General features: G+C 40.7%; 1 protein-coding gene across 1 annotated transcript; it reads left to right on the forward strand.

Moving 5' to 3' along the window:
- The first annotated feature begins 234 nt into the window (after nucleotides 1-234).
- Nucleotides 235-17,816, forward strand: comtb (catechol-O-methyltransferase b). The gene is made up of 6 exons (XM_084317681.1): nucleotides 235-381; nucleotides 2,703-2,874; nucleotides 5,939-6,056; nucleotides 11,978-12,171; nucleotides 12,529-12,660; nucleotides 15,811-17,816. Coding segments are annotated over exons 1-6 (801 nt in total). The 5' UTR covers nucleotides 235-379; the 3' UTR covers nucleotides 15,994-17,816.
- Nucleotides 17,817-18,403: the final 587 nt, after the last annotated feature.

The raw sequence follows: 18,403 nt of genomic DNA on the forward strand, positions 1-18,403 counted from the left end.
GTGTGTGTGTGTAAGAGAGTTTTAAGTGTGAGTAGTATGTGCGTCTTTGCTAGGGATCACCAGGTCTGGTTTGCTATGCATTCCTGGCATGCTCACATTAATTCAGCAGAGCTGGGAGCAGAGCGGAGAGGGGAGGGGAGGGGATTGGAACCAAGCAGAGGGAGGAGGAGCAGGAGGAGGATGAGGAGGAGTTTGTGCCCTGAAAATCTGAGCACATGTTGGTGGTGTGTGAGAAAGTAACTGTGCTCGTAGGTGTGAAACAGCTTCTACTCTACCAGAGGAGAGGTGGCCCGCAGACGAGGACGTGTGAAGAGGAGAGGGAGCCAGGGAAAAGGGGCAATATCACCGTACTGCCTGGGAACAGACTACCTGCACAAACATGTGAGCCTTGTTTATATTCTGTGTATAACTGGGGACTTTACTCACTAGGTTATTATGTCAATAGAGAGAAGCCTTCGATAATGCAGATGTTTTTTTTTGTATGGCTGATGGACGTATATTTGCCAACACAGACTGCTGAAGTACAAGTGGTACAGCACAACAGATACTCACAGGACAGGACCGGGTAGAAATATCGGAAAGATCGTACTTGAACCATCCGATATCTGTCCTGAGATCGATCTATTCTAATCTATGCCTTTTTTCAGTGGATGTGTGAGGATTTTCTGGCACATCCTCCCATCCTGCAGATGTCCCCAGTTCGCCTTGCACTGAGTTTCTGCTGAACTACTACAGCAACTCAGTTGACCAAATATTATCTTTTGACAATAATGGCAGGTCAAATCAACATTGAGTCAAACTGAGTCGAAATCGTTTCGAATCCGGTAATCGGTATCGATATCCAAGCCTACTCTCAGGAGTGCAACATGAGGACTGTTGTTGTTGCAACAGCAACAGTGCAGTAGTAGTAGTGTAATGTACTGTAACATTAATAGTAATTCGAGTTGACTCCACTGTGAAATTACCTCCCGCCTTTCCTTTTTGAATTTGTGATGATTATAAACATTGTTTATAAACATTAATATACGAGTGTCAACTCGTGGTACCTTGCAAGTAGGACTTCCAGTTCTGCCTATTTGCCACGTCTGTGTACATTAGATGGCAGCCAGAGATAGGTTCCATGGCCTTTGTCACCAAGCTACTGACCTCCAGCCCGTTGCCATGCAACTCAAAAGGCCGACTCAAGAGGCATTACCTCACGCTACCGTAGTTCTTCACCATGACATTATCAATGGGAGGAGGCTGTTTTCCTCTCTTCAATGATCCCTTATTTAAGATTCTTCTTCTGACCTTCTCTTCTTTTTCCTTGTTGCTCTTTTCCCCCTCTCTCTCACCCAGGCCATCTATAGATGGTTTCACTGGAATTCTGTTGCTAGGGAACAGTTTGGAACCAAATGTCTGTCCTGTCAACTATTGCATTAGCTAACATTGCAACAGGAAATATACGTGGTTCCCTTTTGAATGTTATTGTTGTTTATAACATTGTTTGTTTATACTGAATTCAAAAGATGGCAGTGTAGTTCATCAGACTTCACAATGAAAAGAATTTAAACAAAATCTTAACTAGTTTGTCAAACGGACACTACTTTTTGAGTAACTAGGTCAACTACATCCAAAATGATCACAATCTTGAGTCTGGAATGTCATTTGGTTATTAAGTGACCAGGGGTTGCAGGCCAGGGGTTGACTAAGATTTGACCCAACTACTGCAAAATGTAGTTACACTAAGTAATTGAACTACATGTAGTTAACTACTCCACAACACTGCTGTCTAATAGTGCCTGGGACTGGTAGTCACTTTTTTAGTTGATGATTAATAAAAATAATTATTTGTTTATAGGGCTGGGCGATATAAAAGATATCCATATCACATTAATCATCTGTAATTCTTTCCAATGTTGATATGTCACAATATCTGTTCACGTTTCCAAAATCACATGGTAAATAACCAGTGTGATATCAAACCAAAACTCTCAAATATTGGAGATCTTATTATTATTTGTGATGATTATGAGCATCATTCTATTAATGTTAGAGTATCAACTCGTGCTATCTTGCGAGTAAGATTTCAAGCTCTGCCTATTTGCGGAGTCTGTGTACATAGCAGCCAAAATCACAGCTAGATAATCCATTTTCTGTTCATCGCATTGAACTGCATGATAATGTAAAGTGTGATATCAAATCAAAACCATGTTATTTTTCAAATAATATCCCTTCCAAATATTGAAGATCTAATTTTGAGAGTTCATATGGTTTTTAGCATTAATTTAAAATTGTGTGCAACAATATCACAATATCATAATTCCATGTCAATACAATCCCCATACAACACTGTAGTAGATGATAATATGGAATTATGGCCCGAACCCTATTAGTTTAAATGGTAATATGATGTGATATTGATGAGAAGGGATGTGTGGGTTGGTGCTCCTGAGTCTCCCTGGCAGCAGTGCATGAATGGTGATGAAAAGGTGGACAGTAAACACCCATCTCATTAGCCTGACACAAAGGGACAAGCGCAGGTAGCGTTGAGCGCCGAAGGACATTGATTTCCATACCCATTCATTACCGTGAGATCACTTTTGTCATTTGCTGTTTTGTTTATTATTTTTTCATTACAGCATCCTGTAAGAGAAGACCATGTTATTTGTGTTGGGGAAATGGTAAAGAAGTAATGTTTAATCTCTCTTGTTTTGTCATAGGATGTGGCTCATTGTTCTCTCTAGCATCACCGGGGGGTGGTTTGGCCTGTACATTCTCTACCGATGGGTGATCCCCTCAATTGTGCAGTACCACGCGGGTATGGCTCTGTTCTGGCATGACGTCTTCGTGGAGCGATTCCTGGACACTGTGACCTGGTCGACGCGTCCCCAGGTGGGCCCTTAATTAACCCTTTTCAGGTAGAATTATGAGAACTGAACATTCCAATGATGATGTAACAAATGGCTCCTGGCCATAGCAAGCCATGGGATAGACTCTGACCGTCCCGCCAAAGGTCAGACCCTGTATGCCCGTGCTCTGTTTATGAGCTCTATCCTGAGGGTTCTGTGCCGAGAGAAAATGCATGCTGGTGGTCGCTGGGTTCAAGCCAACGCTGTAACAGCAAAAGAGAGACTGCACAGTCAGACGTTAATAAAATACATGTGATGCTAGAAAACATCGCTGAGTGTGTTTGTGAGGATAGCTCAGATGCATGCTGTGATTTAGAGTCTTGTAACATTATAAAATATGAAATATATCACATTATCATAATGGGTTATGCCATGATTTCATTTGGACATTCTGAAAGAGGAATGCTGCTAGGAATGCTTCGGAATAACTCTTAAACACGTGACAGGACTTCTTCACAAAAGTGGACACACACCCATAGCGCAGATGCCAAAAGAAACATCTCATTATCTTATTGTTTCTCTTATTCAATTATAAGATACCCCAATGAAGAGAGCGAAATCAAAATATTTGTCTTAATTACCAAAAGGCTGCACTAGTACATTTTTGCACCAGGGCTATGGGTGTGAAATGTTCTTGAGACCATCTGCAAAGTTATTTTGAAGCATTGGTGACAGTATCCTCTGTATGTCAGAATGAAAGTTTGGACCCATTATGGTAATGTAATATACTGTACCTAAAATATTACTAGCGTGTCGGGGTTAACACGTTAATCACATCACTTTTATGAAGATATGTGAGGCGTTACAGTTCCAGTAATCACATTACACTTACTGATCTGATAAATAGGTTGTTACTGTATATATGTTGTCATTCCCTCTGTGTTGTTATTTGTTGAGATAATTACTGTGAATATAGAAACACTCCCTGAGCCTTTGTTTTCATTTCCTCGTCTGTTTTCCTGTTTGCTGACACATTGCACAACGTCTAACGTGCTGCTTGCTGGGAGAAGAGAAGAGACCCAGCAATACTGCTGGATGCTTAAGTTCTGAATGTACTCTGCCCCAAAGAGCAACAGGCAAAGCCTGGCTGCACATTTAGGTCACTTTCACACCCATAGTTGGGTGGACTCGTGAGATTCAGAGGTGAAGCTGCAACATTGTTGCATTTTCATTTGGTTCAGTTGGCTTTAACACTGCACTTTGTCAAGCGCACCAAACTTTCTAAACAAAGCCATGTGATCACGCAGGTCAGCCTTTTATTGGACATAATTTTGTATCTCATTCCTGCCAAGATTATGCTATGAAAAAGGGGGTTCAAATTTGCCAGAATATTTATTTAATTTCTGTAGTTTTGTCCTCATTACTTTTCATCAGAGGCTGACTGCGCACAGGCACCGAGGAGATGTATGTTTACTCTGGGTTGCCAGGATGTGCAAGAATTAAACACAGTGTATTAAGAGGATACGACAGTTTATCAATCTAATCTGACAACACATATCCCTCATACAAATACGAAACGAACCAGGGTTCGATTAAAGCGAACCAAAAAGCTTGGGTGTGAAAGCGACCATAGACCTCCACCTCCAAGCCCATCAGTCGCTTTAGGGTGTAAGGCAAAAGGTCAACTACATCCAAAATGATCACAATCTTGAGTCTGGAATGTCATTTGGTTATTAAGTGACCAGGGGTTGCAGGCAAAACCTCACTTTGGCCTGTCTGAGGATGTGTTTTACAGGAGAGGACAGGGAGCAGTTGGTAGTTGGAGTTGGAATCAAGAAAATGCTATGTTTTTAGGGCAATGTGTGATTTGTAATTAACTACCTTAACTACATCACCCAAAGTAACTAACTGCTGAAAAAGATGACTAAGATTTGACCCAACTACTGCAAAATGTAGTTACACTAAGTAATTTAACTACATGTAGTTAACTACTCCACAACACTGCTGTCTAATAGTGTCTGGGACTGGTAGTCACTTTTTTAGTTGATAATAAAAAATTGTATTTGTTTATAGGGCTGGGCGATATAAAAGATGTCCATATCACGTTAATCATCTGTAATTCTTTCCAATGTTGATATGTCACAATATCTGTTCACGTTTGCAAAATCACATGGTAAATAACCAGTCTGATATCAAACCAAACTCAAATATTGGAGATCTTATTATTATTTGCGATGATTATGAGCATCATTCTATTAATGTTAGAGTATCAACTCGTGCTATCTTGCGAGTAAGATTTCAAGCTCTGCCTATTTGCGGAGTCTGTGTACATAGCAGCCAAAATCACATGCTAGATAATCCATTTTCTGTTCATTGCATTGAACTGCATGATAATGTAAAGTGTGATATCAAATCAAAACCATGTTATTTTTCAAATAACATCCCTTCCAAATATTGAAGATCTCATTTTGAGAGTTCATATGGTTTTTAGCATTCATTTAGAATTGTGTGCAACAATATCACAATATCATAATTCATAATAATAATTCAATACAATCCCCATACAACACTGTAGTAGATGATAATATGGAATTACGGCCCGAACCCTATTAGTTTAAATGGAATGGAACAAGTAGTTGAACTCATTACTTTTCTACCATATAAATGTGTGGTATGTGTGGTATAATGTATAATGTAAAATGTAAATGGTATATATTCACTGATCTGTAGATTGAAAATAAGCTTTTTGGAACTTCTGTTTTACATCAAGATTTACAAACATTGCCAATTTAAACAAATCTTTTACAGCCACAAAATACATGAAAATACCATTTAAAAACTCACATTTACCTTGTAATCTAGTGTTAGTTCTTGCATGGTATCAAAAGCTGAGTCAGTCAACTACTAGAGAATAGAAATAATATGTGTCAATTGCTGTTTCTTTTTTTTTGGTGGTGTTTTCTTTCTTTACGTTTGGAACACTGATTGGGCCTTTAAGAGAAGTAAGGAATAATATGTAATAAATACCTTTATGATAGGAGTAACAACACTAATGACTACTGACCCTGTGAAATGGACTTCTCTTTTTGTCCCACTTTTCCATTTAGCGGATTCTGGCTGCAGTGAAGAAGAATGCCACTAGGGGGAACCCTCAGAGTGTGGTCAAAGCCATAGACAAGTTCTGCAGATATAAGGAATGGGCCATGAATGTGGGGGATGAGAAAGGTATTGGTAATGTTTTCTATATGTATTTATGGTTTACTCCAAAAGTAAATAATGTATATTACAAACATGAAACTGCTCACAACAAGGTATGTGGATTATCTTCAAGTTCAAGTTTCAAGTTTCTTTATTAGTTGTCAGACAGAAATACAGAATACTTTGCATGAAATGCTTCTTTCTGTTTTGCTCCTGAGAGTGTGCTAGATAATAACAAGATAGTATAAAATAAGTATAATATAAGTATAAAATAGAAAGTCAAGAAGTCAAGTACGTAAACAAGTGTAAACAACAAGATTGTTCAGTATACCTATATATACAGTATGTACAGCTGGTACAAAAATGGTGAGGTATAGCTTAGCTTGTGGTGCCACCTTGTGGTGGTGAGGTGCAATGAGGTGCAATAAGGAATAAGGAATGAAAATGATGTGCAATTTCCTTACCAATAATATAAATATAAAGTGTAAAGTGTGTTAGTGTCTAAAGTGGTAAAGTGGGTGCTACAGTGTGTTGTTTATTTAAAGTGAGTGTGTGCTGTGGGTGTTTTGATGGTTTGTTATTGTTCATTGAGCATCCTGATGGCCTGGGGATAGAAGCTCCTTCTGAGTCTCTCTGTGCTTGCCATGAGACTCCGGTATCGCTTGCCTGACTGCAGCAGTTCAAAGAGGCAGTTGTTTGGGTGGCTGGAGTCTTTGATTATTCTCTCAGCCTTGCCCATGCACCGCTTGTTGTAAATGTCTTGGAGAGTGGGAAGCCCACCTCCAATTGTGCGTTCGGCTGAACAGGCCACTCTCTGTAGTCTGCTACGGTCTTGTGCAGTGCTATTCCCAAACCAGGAGGTGATATTGCCAGTCAGGATGCTCTCTATTGTGCATGAGTAGAAGTTCTTGAGGATCTTCTGACTCACGTTGAACTTCCTTAAGCGCCTAAGGAAGTAGAGGCGTTGTTGTGCCTTCTTGATAACACTGTCAATGTGTGTGGTCCATGTCAAGTCCTCAGATATGTGGACTCCGAGGTACTTAAAACTGTTCACTCTCTCAACCGGTGCCCCGTCGATGCTGAGGGGGCTGTAGTCCCTGACTCCCGACCTCCTAAAGTCCACAATCATCTCCTTTGTTTTGCTGACGTTCAGGGAGAGGCTGTTCTCTTGACACCATCCCGCTAGAACCTTTACCTCTTCCAGGTAGGCCCTCTCATCGTTTGCAGAGATCAGGCCCACCACTACTGTGTCGTCAGCAAATTTGATGATTGTGTTGTTGTTCCGCTGTGCCACACAGTCATGTGTGTACAGGGAGTAGAGGAGGGTCCACTGGCAGAGGTCATAGTTCAAGCCCAGGTCCCTGAGCTTGGCTATGAGTTTGGAGGAGACTATGGTGTTGAATGCTGAGCTGTAGTCGATGAATAGCATTCTCACATAGTTCCCCTGCCTCTTGTCCAGGTGTGATGCTGCTGTGTGCAGCACATGGGCTATGGCGTCCTCCGTGGACCTGTTGGGGCGGTATGCAAATTACAGGGGGTCCAGGGTGTTGGGGAGGGAGGAACAGATGTAGCCCTTTACTAGCTTCTCAAAGCACTTCATGGCTATGGAGGTGAGAGCTACAGGGCGGTAGTCGTTGAGGCAAGCAGGCTTGGATTTTTTGGGTACAGGGATAATGGTGGACTTCTTCAGACAGGTGGGGAGGACAGCCTGTTCTAAGGAGCTAAAGGCAGTCTGTGATTTTGGGCAGAACTTAGAAATATTTTCAAAACGCCCTTCCCAATCAGAACACATCAGGATGCCTCCAAAGCCACCCCTGCTAGGTAGCTAGCTGGCAGCTATGTGTTAGCAGGCCTTTGTGTACGTGTTAGGGGTGTAAAGGTACACGTATCCGTACCGAACCGAACCGTTTCAGTGTGTACCGTACCGTACCGAACGGCTGTGTAGTGTACCGAACGATGTTAACCACTAACGACCGCCCACCTAATATACGACCTAATATAATAATTATTATATATATATATATATTGTTTTTACAAGTCGATTATTAATTTCAATATAGAATATTCGTTGACAGTCCTACAAGTACAATTAGTTACTGCACACTACATCACCCCTGAGTGGAACATGGAAAGCCAAACTTTCCCCCACTGTACCGAAAACCCGTACCGAACCTTGACTTCAAAACCGAGGTACGTTTTAAAATTAAAATCCAAAACAAAATCAAAGACGACCTTGATAGGTGGGCAAAACTTTAAAACTCAGTACAGGCACGGATATCAATAGTTAAGATGGACGTACTACCTAGAATCAACTTCTTCAGTTCAATGCTACCGTTACCCCCTCCAGAGGGTTACTGGAAAAGATTACACTCCTCCACATACAAATTTATTTGGAATAACAAACCACCACGTATAAAAAGATCCACCGCACAGAGAAATAAAGCAGACGGTGGCATGGCATTTCCAGATTTTTTCCATTATTTTAAGGCGTACACATTAAGACCATTGACAACATGGTTTGATCCCCAAGCATTAGTATCCTGGAGAAAATTAGAAGAAAACATAGTAGCCCCACATAGACTGAAGGACATAGCATACACTAAACTACCAATCAAGCACTGTGAACGGAAATTTGGCCCCATAATTACTCATGCGATCCGGATATGGCGTGAAACACAAAGAAAATATCATAACCCACATAAATGGCACAATCATACTCCCTTATTCAACAACAATGCACTCTTAATTGAAAAACGACCTATAAGATTCCCTATATGGGAAGAGCAAGGCATACACTCATTAGGGGATGTTTTTAACAAACAGGGTTTTTGTAGTTATGGAGAAATATGCAAAAAATTTAATCTCACCAAGTCCACATGGCTTTTTTACATACAGTTACGGCTATGTTTGAAGTCTCACGGTGTTCCATTAGACATACCAATTGAACACCACAGATACCACAAATTCTTCTATGAAAGAGAGACATCGAGAGGTTTTGTTTCAGATTTTTATCATCAATTACTAACGTCCTCGTATGAAACCCTCCAACTAGACTCTGTCTGGAGGAGGGATATACCAGACCTGGAAAGTGACTTTGATTGGCAAGGAGCCTGGGCAAATGTCCGACTTACATCAAGGAACCCGGACCATCAACAAATCAATCTTAACTATATTCACAGGACATACTTGACTCCTATAAGACTGAACAGAATGGGTCTTAAACAAGACTCCAAATGCTCCCAATGTACAAATGGGGACGAAGGGACATTTATGCACATGTATTGGGATTGCCCACCAGTTAAGATATTCTGGAAAGATGTGACCCAACAATTATCAAAACTCGTATCTTGGAATATACCTGTACACCCCTCTGTATTACTATTGAATGATGTTTTTGAGTTTGCAGTACATCCACAGCTAAAGAGATTGGTTTTATCGGGTATCACAGTAGCTAAAAAGCTGATAGCATCACGCTGGTTTCAACCGGAAAAAATGTGCCGGAAAGTTTGGTTTCTTACATATCTCGATGTGATTTATCAAGAAATATCTACAGCAAGAATTCTGGGTCTCAATGAATCCAAAATGACAATGTGGTTAGAAGTGGTGGAGAGAATAAAAGCTAGCTTATAATGGTAGTGTCTGGTTAGGAGCGAGGGATAATGGAGGTACTATCCAAAGAGGGGTCCGGGAGGGGGGGGTTCGAGCTGGAGCATATGTGTGTAGGTTTTTAGATAACAGGTATTAGGGGTATATCCTGTATAAGACATTGGTATAAATGGTAATTTCGTTGGATATACACTGTGTATTAATGCTTGTGTATCTTATCGTGTGTTGTCATGTTTGTTTATGTGTGTTTAAAAAATTATATAAAAAAAAATAAAAAAAATAAAATAAAAAAAGGGGGTACGTACTGTACCGTACAAGCATCACTAGAGGGTTAGATAAGTTAGACAGCTCGCTCATTCCAAACATTTTATTTGGTCGTTAGTTTGATTGGATGTCATTGTTTTAGCTCCTGCCCCTTACCAGAATGACAGATTCTCATTTCTTTGAATACTATTGATTACTGTTGAGATATAATAAAATGTTGCCAAAAATCGGTGGCCACCTATTGATCCTTTAAGTAACAAGTCATGATTTCTGGAAACATTGCTTTTGAGTTTTTCAAACAGAGTACCATTCAGCTCCATTGTATTGGAGTGATGGCAGACATCTCTATGGTATATATCTTCCAAAACTTGACAAATCACACCGAAACTACCTGGGCCCCGTTCCATGTACGTGGTTCAACTAAGTCGATCAACATGTCCATTATCCAGCTTCAGTTAACCCGATGTTCAAAGCCGGGATTTTCCTGTTTCACAAAGCAGGATTCAGTCTCGTTAACTCAAGCCAGACTTGAGAGTCAGGCTCAAGTCAGGCTAGATGCGCGCTCCCGTTTTAGGTGGAAAGCCAGCACGTATCGATGGCAGAGACCCTGATTCTCAACGGCATTGATTGATTAATTGATTTAAGACTTTATTGACAGATTGCAATAGGCTCAATCGCCTCGCCGACAAGTTAAATGCGTTATCTATAGGCTAATTCTAAGTCCCTCATTACCTCAATCAATCAGATTATATTTCTTTAAACTTGCCTGCTGGATTGAATAATCAAATGAGATCTTGCTAGCGAAAATAACTAGTTAACTGTTATACAGAATTACGAGACGGCTTTCTTGCCCATTGATTGATGTATAGTCAATGTTTAACTTATCTCCTATGTGGTCCAACGGGTTGTTCTTTTGACTTCCACACGGACGACCGGGGTTCAATACCCGCCTAGTCTTTTCCTTCTTTTTGCAATATAGGAATAATTCAATTTGGTGCACGTTGAGAGCTATATAAAGAATGACATCCTCAATGCATGTAGATTTATAACATTTTAACTTAAAACCAGGCTACTTTGGCGTATAATCATTAATATTATATTCAAAAAAATCATATTGGAAACACGGGGATTTGAACCCGGATCGCTAGGTTGGGAGACATGAGCGCTACCGCTGGGCCACTGTGCCAGATGGGATAAATTCATTGTTTATACATTAATGAACGAGAGACCCGTGTTTAGAATATCCCTTATTTTGAATGAAGTTTTATTTCTTCATCCTCATTCATTCATGTGACGTCAACGGCTCATTCAATTTCTCAAATCCGTCAAACAGCGCATCTCATCAGACATCTTAATCCCAGTTACAATTAAAATAACCACATCATGTGTACGTCGCACGAGCGAGCGCCACCGTCGCCACGGTATATATAACGTGCATTATTTAGGACAAAGTGAATTTAATATCAGCATTTTGGGTCTATTTTACATTTCAAAAGCCCCCTCTGGAAGAATGGAGCACAAAAACGTAATTCAGAATGGTATAATGCAGATCGTAGACCGTGGGAATAGTTTCAGGAAACGGGCTGTCACTTCTTTGCGGGGGCGTGGCGATAGTTCAGGCTAACTTGAACTTGAACTCTGCTTTCGAGCAGGCTCAAACTTTTGGATATGTTGTCATGGTGATTTGGGAAATCCAGGTACATGAAATCGGAAAGTCAGGCTAACACAGTTAGCCTGATAAAGTTATCCGGCTAACTCGGTTATCCCGGTACATGGAACGGGGCCCTGGATTGATAGATAGCATTCCAGGATAGAGGAAAAATATGTTTTTATTTGTATTTTTGGGTGAACTGCCCCTTTAAAGTTTAGAACCAGTATTATAGTTTAGAACCAGAATACATATTGGTGCGTCACTAATTGACCTATCTCAAAGCCCGCCCTCTTTAATTTCAATCACAACTGTTCCCGTGGATACTGAACTACTGAAAATGAATAGTGTGCATTCTGTTTTTTATTGTTGTGGTACAACGCCACACTTAACACCTTGTTTTGTTGTATCTTGTTGCTGTTTACCACAGGGCTCATTCTGGACTCTGTGGTGAATGAGATCAATCCCACCACCGTCTTGGAGCTGGGAACCTACTGCGGCTACTCCACCGTGCGGATAGCCAGCCTGCTGCCCCCTGGCGCCCGGCTGCTGACTCTCGAGTTCAACCCAGACTACGCCGCCATCGCTCGTCAGATCATCTCCTTTGCAGGGATAGATGAGAAGGTAAAGACAGATGTGGTCAGATTTAAAGGGGAGCGCCAATCATTTTTTTAAGAATTAAAATGTTATTTCTGTGCGCCCCAAGAGAAGTTCAGTTACGGTAATATGTGTGAACATGTACACTGCTCTCTCCTGAAGCTAGAAATCTAAAGAGAGAACTCTTGAATTAGTGATGTCGCCTGGATGTACAGTAAAAGCTGGGCTTTTGAATAGGGCACTGACATTGTGGCGCTGTTTTCACACACTAAACTGAGGTTTTATATCCTGGCATTGCTAAGAGGTCTGAACCGGAATTCAAACCTCATTTGGGTGTACTGTAAACTGTTCATACTGTAACTATGGAACCTTTTTATGTTTCAGGTCCATTTAATCGAAGGGGCCTCTGGGGACTGGATCCCTAAGATGAAGGAGCACTTTGCGGTGTCAACGTTTGACCTGGTTTTCCTGGACCACTGGAAGGATCGCTACCTCATTGACGCAAAATTGCTGGAGGCAAGTCTGATATCTTGTGATTTTGTCCGATAATCCCAAACTTCTCTGATTGGATCGGTACTCGGTATAGGACCATACTTAACACTAGCACAGCCGACAAGGGGTCAAATGACCCCTAGGCATTTTCAATAAATGTATCCTCGTCACTCGGTCGAGCTCCAGCTCTGTCACTCAATGGGCCTCATGCATGAAGCGATATATATATATCCACATTACTATGGCCCATTCAACATCGGGTATCTATGGTTCCGGATGTGGGAACGTTATATTTTTTCATTCATCATTGTCGTGTTAATACCGTCGTGAATATAAGTATGTTTTTAAGGTTTTCTGCAGTAATTCCAAAAACGCAAGTTATAGGCCCTGACGCATATGATAGATTATAGATTGGTGTTTCTTTCCTATACACGCTATATTAAAAAATTCAAATGTATATGATCGGTATACATTATGCTTCATCATGCGTGAAGGAAAGGGGGGGGGGGGTCGTTTATAATTCCTTGATCGTCAGTAGCGTATTTTTTTTACTATGGGTTGATACGTTGATCAGATGGATTGCCATGAAATGAATAAACAATCGGGCTGAAAATAACGTTAGTTTCCTCTTACCGTTCGCCGATGAGACTGGAGGAAAAATATTCCAATTATTTGACGTCGATCTGCTAGATCCATTTCCCGTTTGTATGACGCAATAAACGCCGAAATCATATTGATTATTGCGTTTCGAAAGCGATCCCAATGCACTCGAGTGTGTATCTAGATCCACGCTACAAGATATTACTGCCGGAGGAATTTCCTCGATGCACCGAGCGCCACTTCCGGTTTGGCTTGGAGTGTAACTCGCCCGACATCCACCAGGCGGCGGTATTGAGGCGTTGCAATATCAGACAGGGTCCAGCTGCAGTCCTGGAGGGAGGCTGGATGAATTATGAATGCCATGGCGAAAAAATTAAATATTGATCCCAAAAACGAGTTAACTAGTTTCTGGCGCACAACGCATGGCGGGCAATAACGAGTATACCCAAATACGACTTTAAAAATACAGAACTTTTCAATAATAATAATTATTATTATTATAACTTATTGCGTGCGTTCTGTCAGAAATGGATTATATATTGCTGTTAGAACAGTTATGCTCTGGCCGCCCAGGCCATTGATTGATTGAAGATTTTATTAACAGATTGCAGAATGGGTACAGTACAGTACAGTACAGCTCAATACACACAATTGTTAAGGGGATGCAGTCAGACCAGAGAAAGACTTTCGTCTTGTTTACATCAGGGTCCCCCATTTTAAATTCATAATGACATTTATGACATACAGATATACAGATATATATCATGACATTTATGCAGTACTGTATACATAGCATAGAACGCATATTTAGAGATCGTCTATATCAGTGGTTCCCAAACTTCTGTTTTATGCGGACCACTAGATTGTTATCAAGAACATTTGCGGACCACCTCGTATGCAAACAGTAAAACATAAATAAATAAACAACTGACTTTGACCCGCGTCGCGGGCACTGCGTTCCGTTCTCAGAATGGATTTGAGAGAGATGTGTCATCCAGTCTGACTTGGAGCATGCACTGGACTATGCGCACTGCCAGTCATCAGGCTATATATGCGGAGATATTCAGACTATAGATCTATTTGCAGAGCCAGATGAGTGGCAACCTGTGCGATTGGCTCTTGACAACGCACAGTCGTTCAGTATTGACAAAGCCTACAGTACTTTGCTGGAACGATTCATTTTGCATGTACTGTATACAGTACGTGTGTATGCGCGCACTGCGGGAGGTGGCCAAAAGCGTGCAACTAGCCAACTACTATTATATTACTACTATATTAATAGTCTATTCCACTATATAGCTATAGGTGCTGTATGATGACAATACATTTGATTCCTATCTAATTTTGATCCATCGCAAAGCGATCCAGCGCTTGAATACGGCCGGGGGATCCGCTCATATACAATGCAGACCCACGGCTCTCGTATTATAATGAGCCCGCGAGGCGTGTCTCTGTATGCAAATGACTTGTGTGAGAACGCGCATCCAGTTTAGAATGAGTGGGATTCACCATTCAAAAAACCTGGGTAAGAACAGATTTGGACTTTAAGAACGGCTTGATGAATGTGGCGGTGGCTTTTCTTATTGTTCTCTTAACAGACAGGTAAGCAAGAATATAAGAAAAATAATAAGAGAGTATTGTTGAATGAGGCCCAATGACTTTTCCTAAAAGTACCCGTTTTATCTGGTACGGTTTCTGAAATTTCTAAATGACTTCAGGAAAATGTAATTAGAACGTTATTCCACATATATGGAATATATATGTGGAAAGTCACAGCACTTTGCGAGCGTCTAGTGCAGGGGTGGCCAACCCGTGGCTCGCGAGCCGCATGTGGCTCTTTGCCCGTCAATGTGTGGCTCTTCCATCCAAAATATTTTTTTTTTATTATAATTATATTTTTTTTTTTTTTTTTTACAATTTTTTTTGTCACTCAAACCTGTGGTAAACCTCATATTTTTATATTAAGAGGTAATTATATTGTTTACACTGTTTACACTGTTTTTTCTCATATTTCTCATATAAGCTGTCGGGTCATCTGACCCGTTCCGGTGGGAATCAGTGACATTTTCTCCATGGCTGTTCTAGTGTTAAAGGAACACACCGACATTATGGGAAGGTGTTCTTCTGTTGTCTTCTCCTGAGTCAGACAAGAAGATAGATACCAATTATTCCACCTGTGCAGCTCTCCGGCTGCAGGCCAGCCTAGCTTAGCACAAATAAATGGAAGCGGACACAGGTCAGCTAGCCTAGCTTACCACAAATAAATGGAAGCGGACACAGGTCAGCTAGCCTAGCTTACCACAAATAAATGGAAGCGGACACAGATCAGCTAGCCTAGCTGTTGGCAAAAAGCTAGGCTTGCTTGTTGCCGGATAGCTTCCTACTGAACGCACATAGAGGAAATTGGTATCTATATTCTCGTCGTCCCAATAATGTCGGTGTGTTCCTTTAAGGTTTAGGACTCTGGATCAGTGAAAGTGGCAACGGTGTGTTCCTAATTCATTTTTATTCAACTGTACGCTCCTCTGCCAAACGCCTCATGTGATAGCAGCTGTTGTGTGGTTTCTCTCCCAGGAGTGCAAGCTCCTCAGGGAAGGCAGCATCCTGCTGGCTGACAACGTCATCTGCCCTGGGACCCCCGACTATCTGGAGTACGTCCGCAACAGCCCACACTATGAAAGCCGTTACTACAAATCCCACCTGGAGTACACCAAGGTGGAGGACGGCTTGGAGAAGTCTGTGTTTTTAGGGTTTTAGTGAAACGGGAGGGGGGAAGACTCTTCATCCAGCGGGGACCGAGGTCGCCGGACCCGATGGACACCAGATGAATAAATAATAGATAGAGTCCACACACTTCTTAAAGACACTCCCAGAAAAGGTTTATGTGTAGCTTTGGTGTTCAGACACTCTTCCAGGGAGGGGTGTTCCACTACCCCAAGACTTAGCAGACTACTGCCTTTAACATTCCGGAATCCTCAGCTCACAGTCTGCCCAGAGGGTTCCGGAATGTTGAGCCACTAGCCTGCATTGTCAACATCCTAAATGAGGTAACATTGAAAAGACTTTGGCACTTTTACTATAAATCCTATATTTCTAAGGTTTTAAGACTTATAATTGACCAAATAAATGATTGAAGCTTATTGCCAACATTTAGACCATTCTTTTTATATAGTATTTTACCCAAATCACAGTAATTACTAATGTACATGCAGCAAAAGACTTGATTTGAGCTACAGGATATTCAAGCTTCGCTTGAGTTAGCATACAACATTTTTTATATATAAAACATAGTTATTCATCACCTGTAGTACAGAATGATTGAGAACATTTGTTACACATCTCCTATAGTAAGAATGATTGGAAAACAACTTGTATTTATAAAATGTGTGTTTAGGTGACAGATAAATCCCAGGGCAGACTGGTGTACTTAGAACTCTGGTGAATCCTGTCCTCTGGGCAGAATAGAGGTTCAGAATCCTGGTGACAGTCGGAGCCCAGGGCCCTTTATGTAATATATATGGTTATCTGTGTATTTCATGTTGAGATGTGAACCTGAAACAATTTACTCAGAACTAAGATATTGTTAACGTTGCTCTGAAGAATCGATGCCTAAACTACTAAACCAGTGATGAATAAAGTCAAACGCTCCCACAGAAAACAGTGGGGCAAAAGGTTTCCAGCTCCTTGGTTTCAAGCTCCTTGAATGCAACAAAATGTTTATTAAAGCTATAGTTGTGTACAATATAAGACACTATGAATCCAGGAACACAGATGACTAGACGTACATGCAGTGATACCAACACGTTTGGAACTGTGGTTCCTCCTCAGGCAGCTCTGAAACACAGTCAGGACGGACCCTATGAAACAAGAGCAGAGGGCGAGAGAATAAGGAGACTGACTAAAGCACAATATATATCAGCCCTAACGATAACCAAGGAATTGATGTACAATAGGTACAAGTGTGTGCAACTCTTATCTAAGAATATAGCATACAACCTTACAAGAAGACTGTATAATTCTAAAGACAATATTGCTACAAATAAAGACATAAGAGGAAACACGACATGTCTTATTTCTCATTTTAGAATTTTTACTAATAATACAGACTATGAAGAGGAAACATGAGACATAACCTCTCTCATACCAAAGTCAAACGCTATAACAACTTTTCTCCATCGTGGAAATCTGCTTTATTGGAGTGCTCCGACTTTTGTTCAGAGGATAGTCCTCCCAAAAGGTGTTTGTTTTCACCACAGATTTAATGTAATTGAATACTCTTTCAAAAGCTTAGTTTCATTTTTTATCCATAAGGGTCTTCATTAGGATGAGGCTGGAGGGTCTGTATTTATTGAAACGTTGATTGGTGGTGAAAGTAAACAACTTTTGGGACTTTTTTTAAGAAGTGTGGGGATTCTAGCCGCTTTACGACACTCTCCTGTAAATGCCTTGCATTGTCTGTTGGGTTGAATGGGCAGCATTTCCAAATGTCACAACTCCTCTATGTAGGCATGATTGTACAGGATTAACCTATTTTTCCCATTATATCTGACCATGGAACGTGTAAACAGACAAACACAAAAATACACGTTATTGGAAAACATATTGCTTGTGTTTCTGCTTTTTATTCATTGATGAATGTGAATTATTTCATTGCAGTGGAGATGATGAAAGTATGCAGTCTTTGCGATGGGGCAGTGGCGTTGTACAATATGATGATTTTTTGGGAATGGTCATGAAAATATATGCATTATTTATATAATAATTGGTATATGTGATTCTTATCTATAGTTAAATAATGAATGTTTGCATTCTAAAATCCTCTTCCAAATACAAATGAGTGAAATAGCCTGAGAAGAAACATTTAAAATAATTATTTGGTGTTTAAGTTCACCATGATGACCATGTAGGGGGGTCGTGAATAGGCAGTTTCTCTGTTTTAGGAGCCACATGTTTAACAGGTTGAGAGACACTGGGATTGGGTGTGATGACATTGCTCAATTGATACAGCAGGTGGCAGTAATGGACCTGTGTTGAATATCCTAATTGGCGAGCGGTCGGCTGGATAACATCTCGTAACTTAATTTGCTGTCAACCAGAGGCAGATAGAAAACTACTCTGTTTACATTCTACAACAAAATCTGTTATTTACATTGATAATTCACAATTT

Source organism: Notolepis coatsorum (genome assembly GCF_963971535.1).
Source record: "Notolepis coatsorum genome assembly, chromosome: 6".
Lineage (NCBI taxonomy): Eukaryota > Metazoa > Chordata > Actinopteri > Aulopiformes > Paralepididae > Notolepis > Notolepis coatsorum.

Coding starts and splice junctions, on each gene's coding strand:
- comtb (XM_084317681.1), top strand. Junction 2,875..5,938: donor CCTGGTCGACGCGTCCCCAG/GTGGGCCCTTAA, acceptor TTTTCCATTTAG/CGGATTCTGGCTGCAGTGAA. Junction 12,661..15,810: donor TTGACGCAAAATTGCTGGAG/GCAAGTCTGATA, acceptor TTTCTCTCCCAG/GAGTGCAAGCTCCTCAGGGA.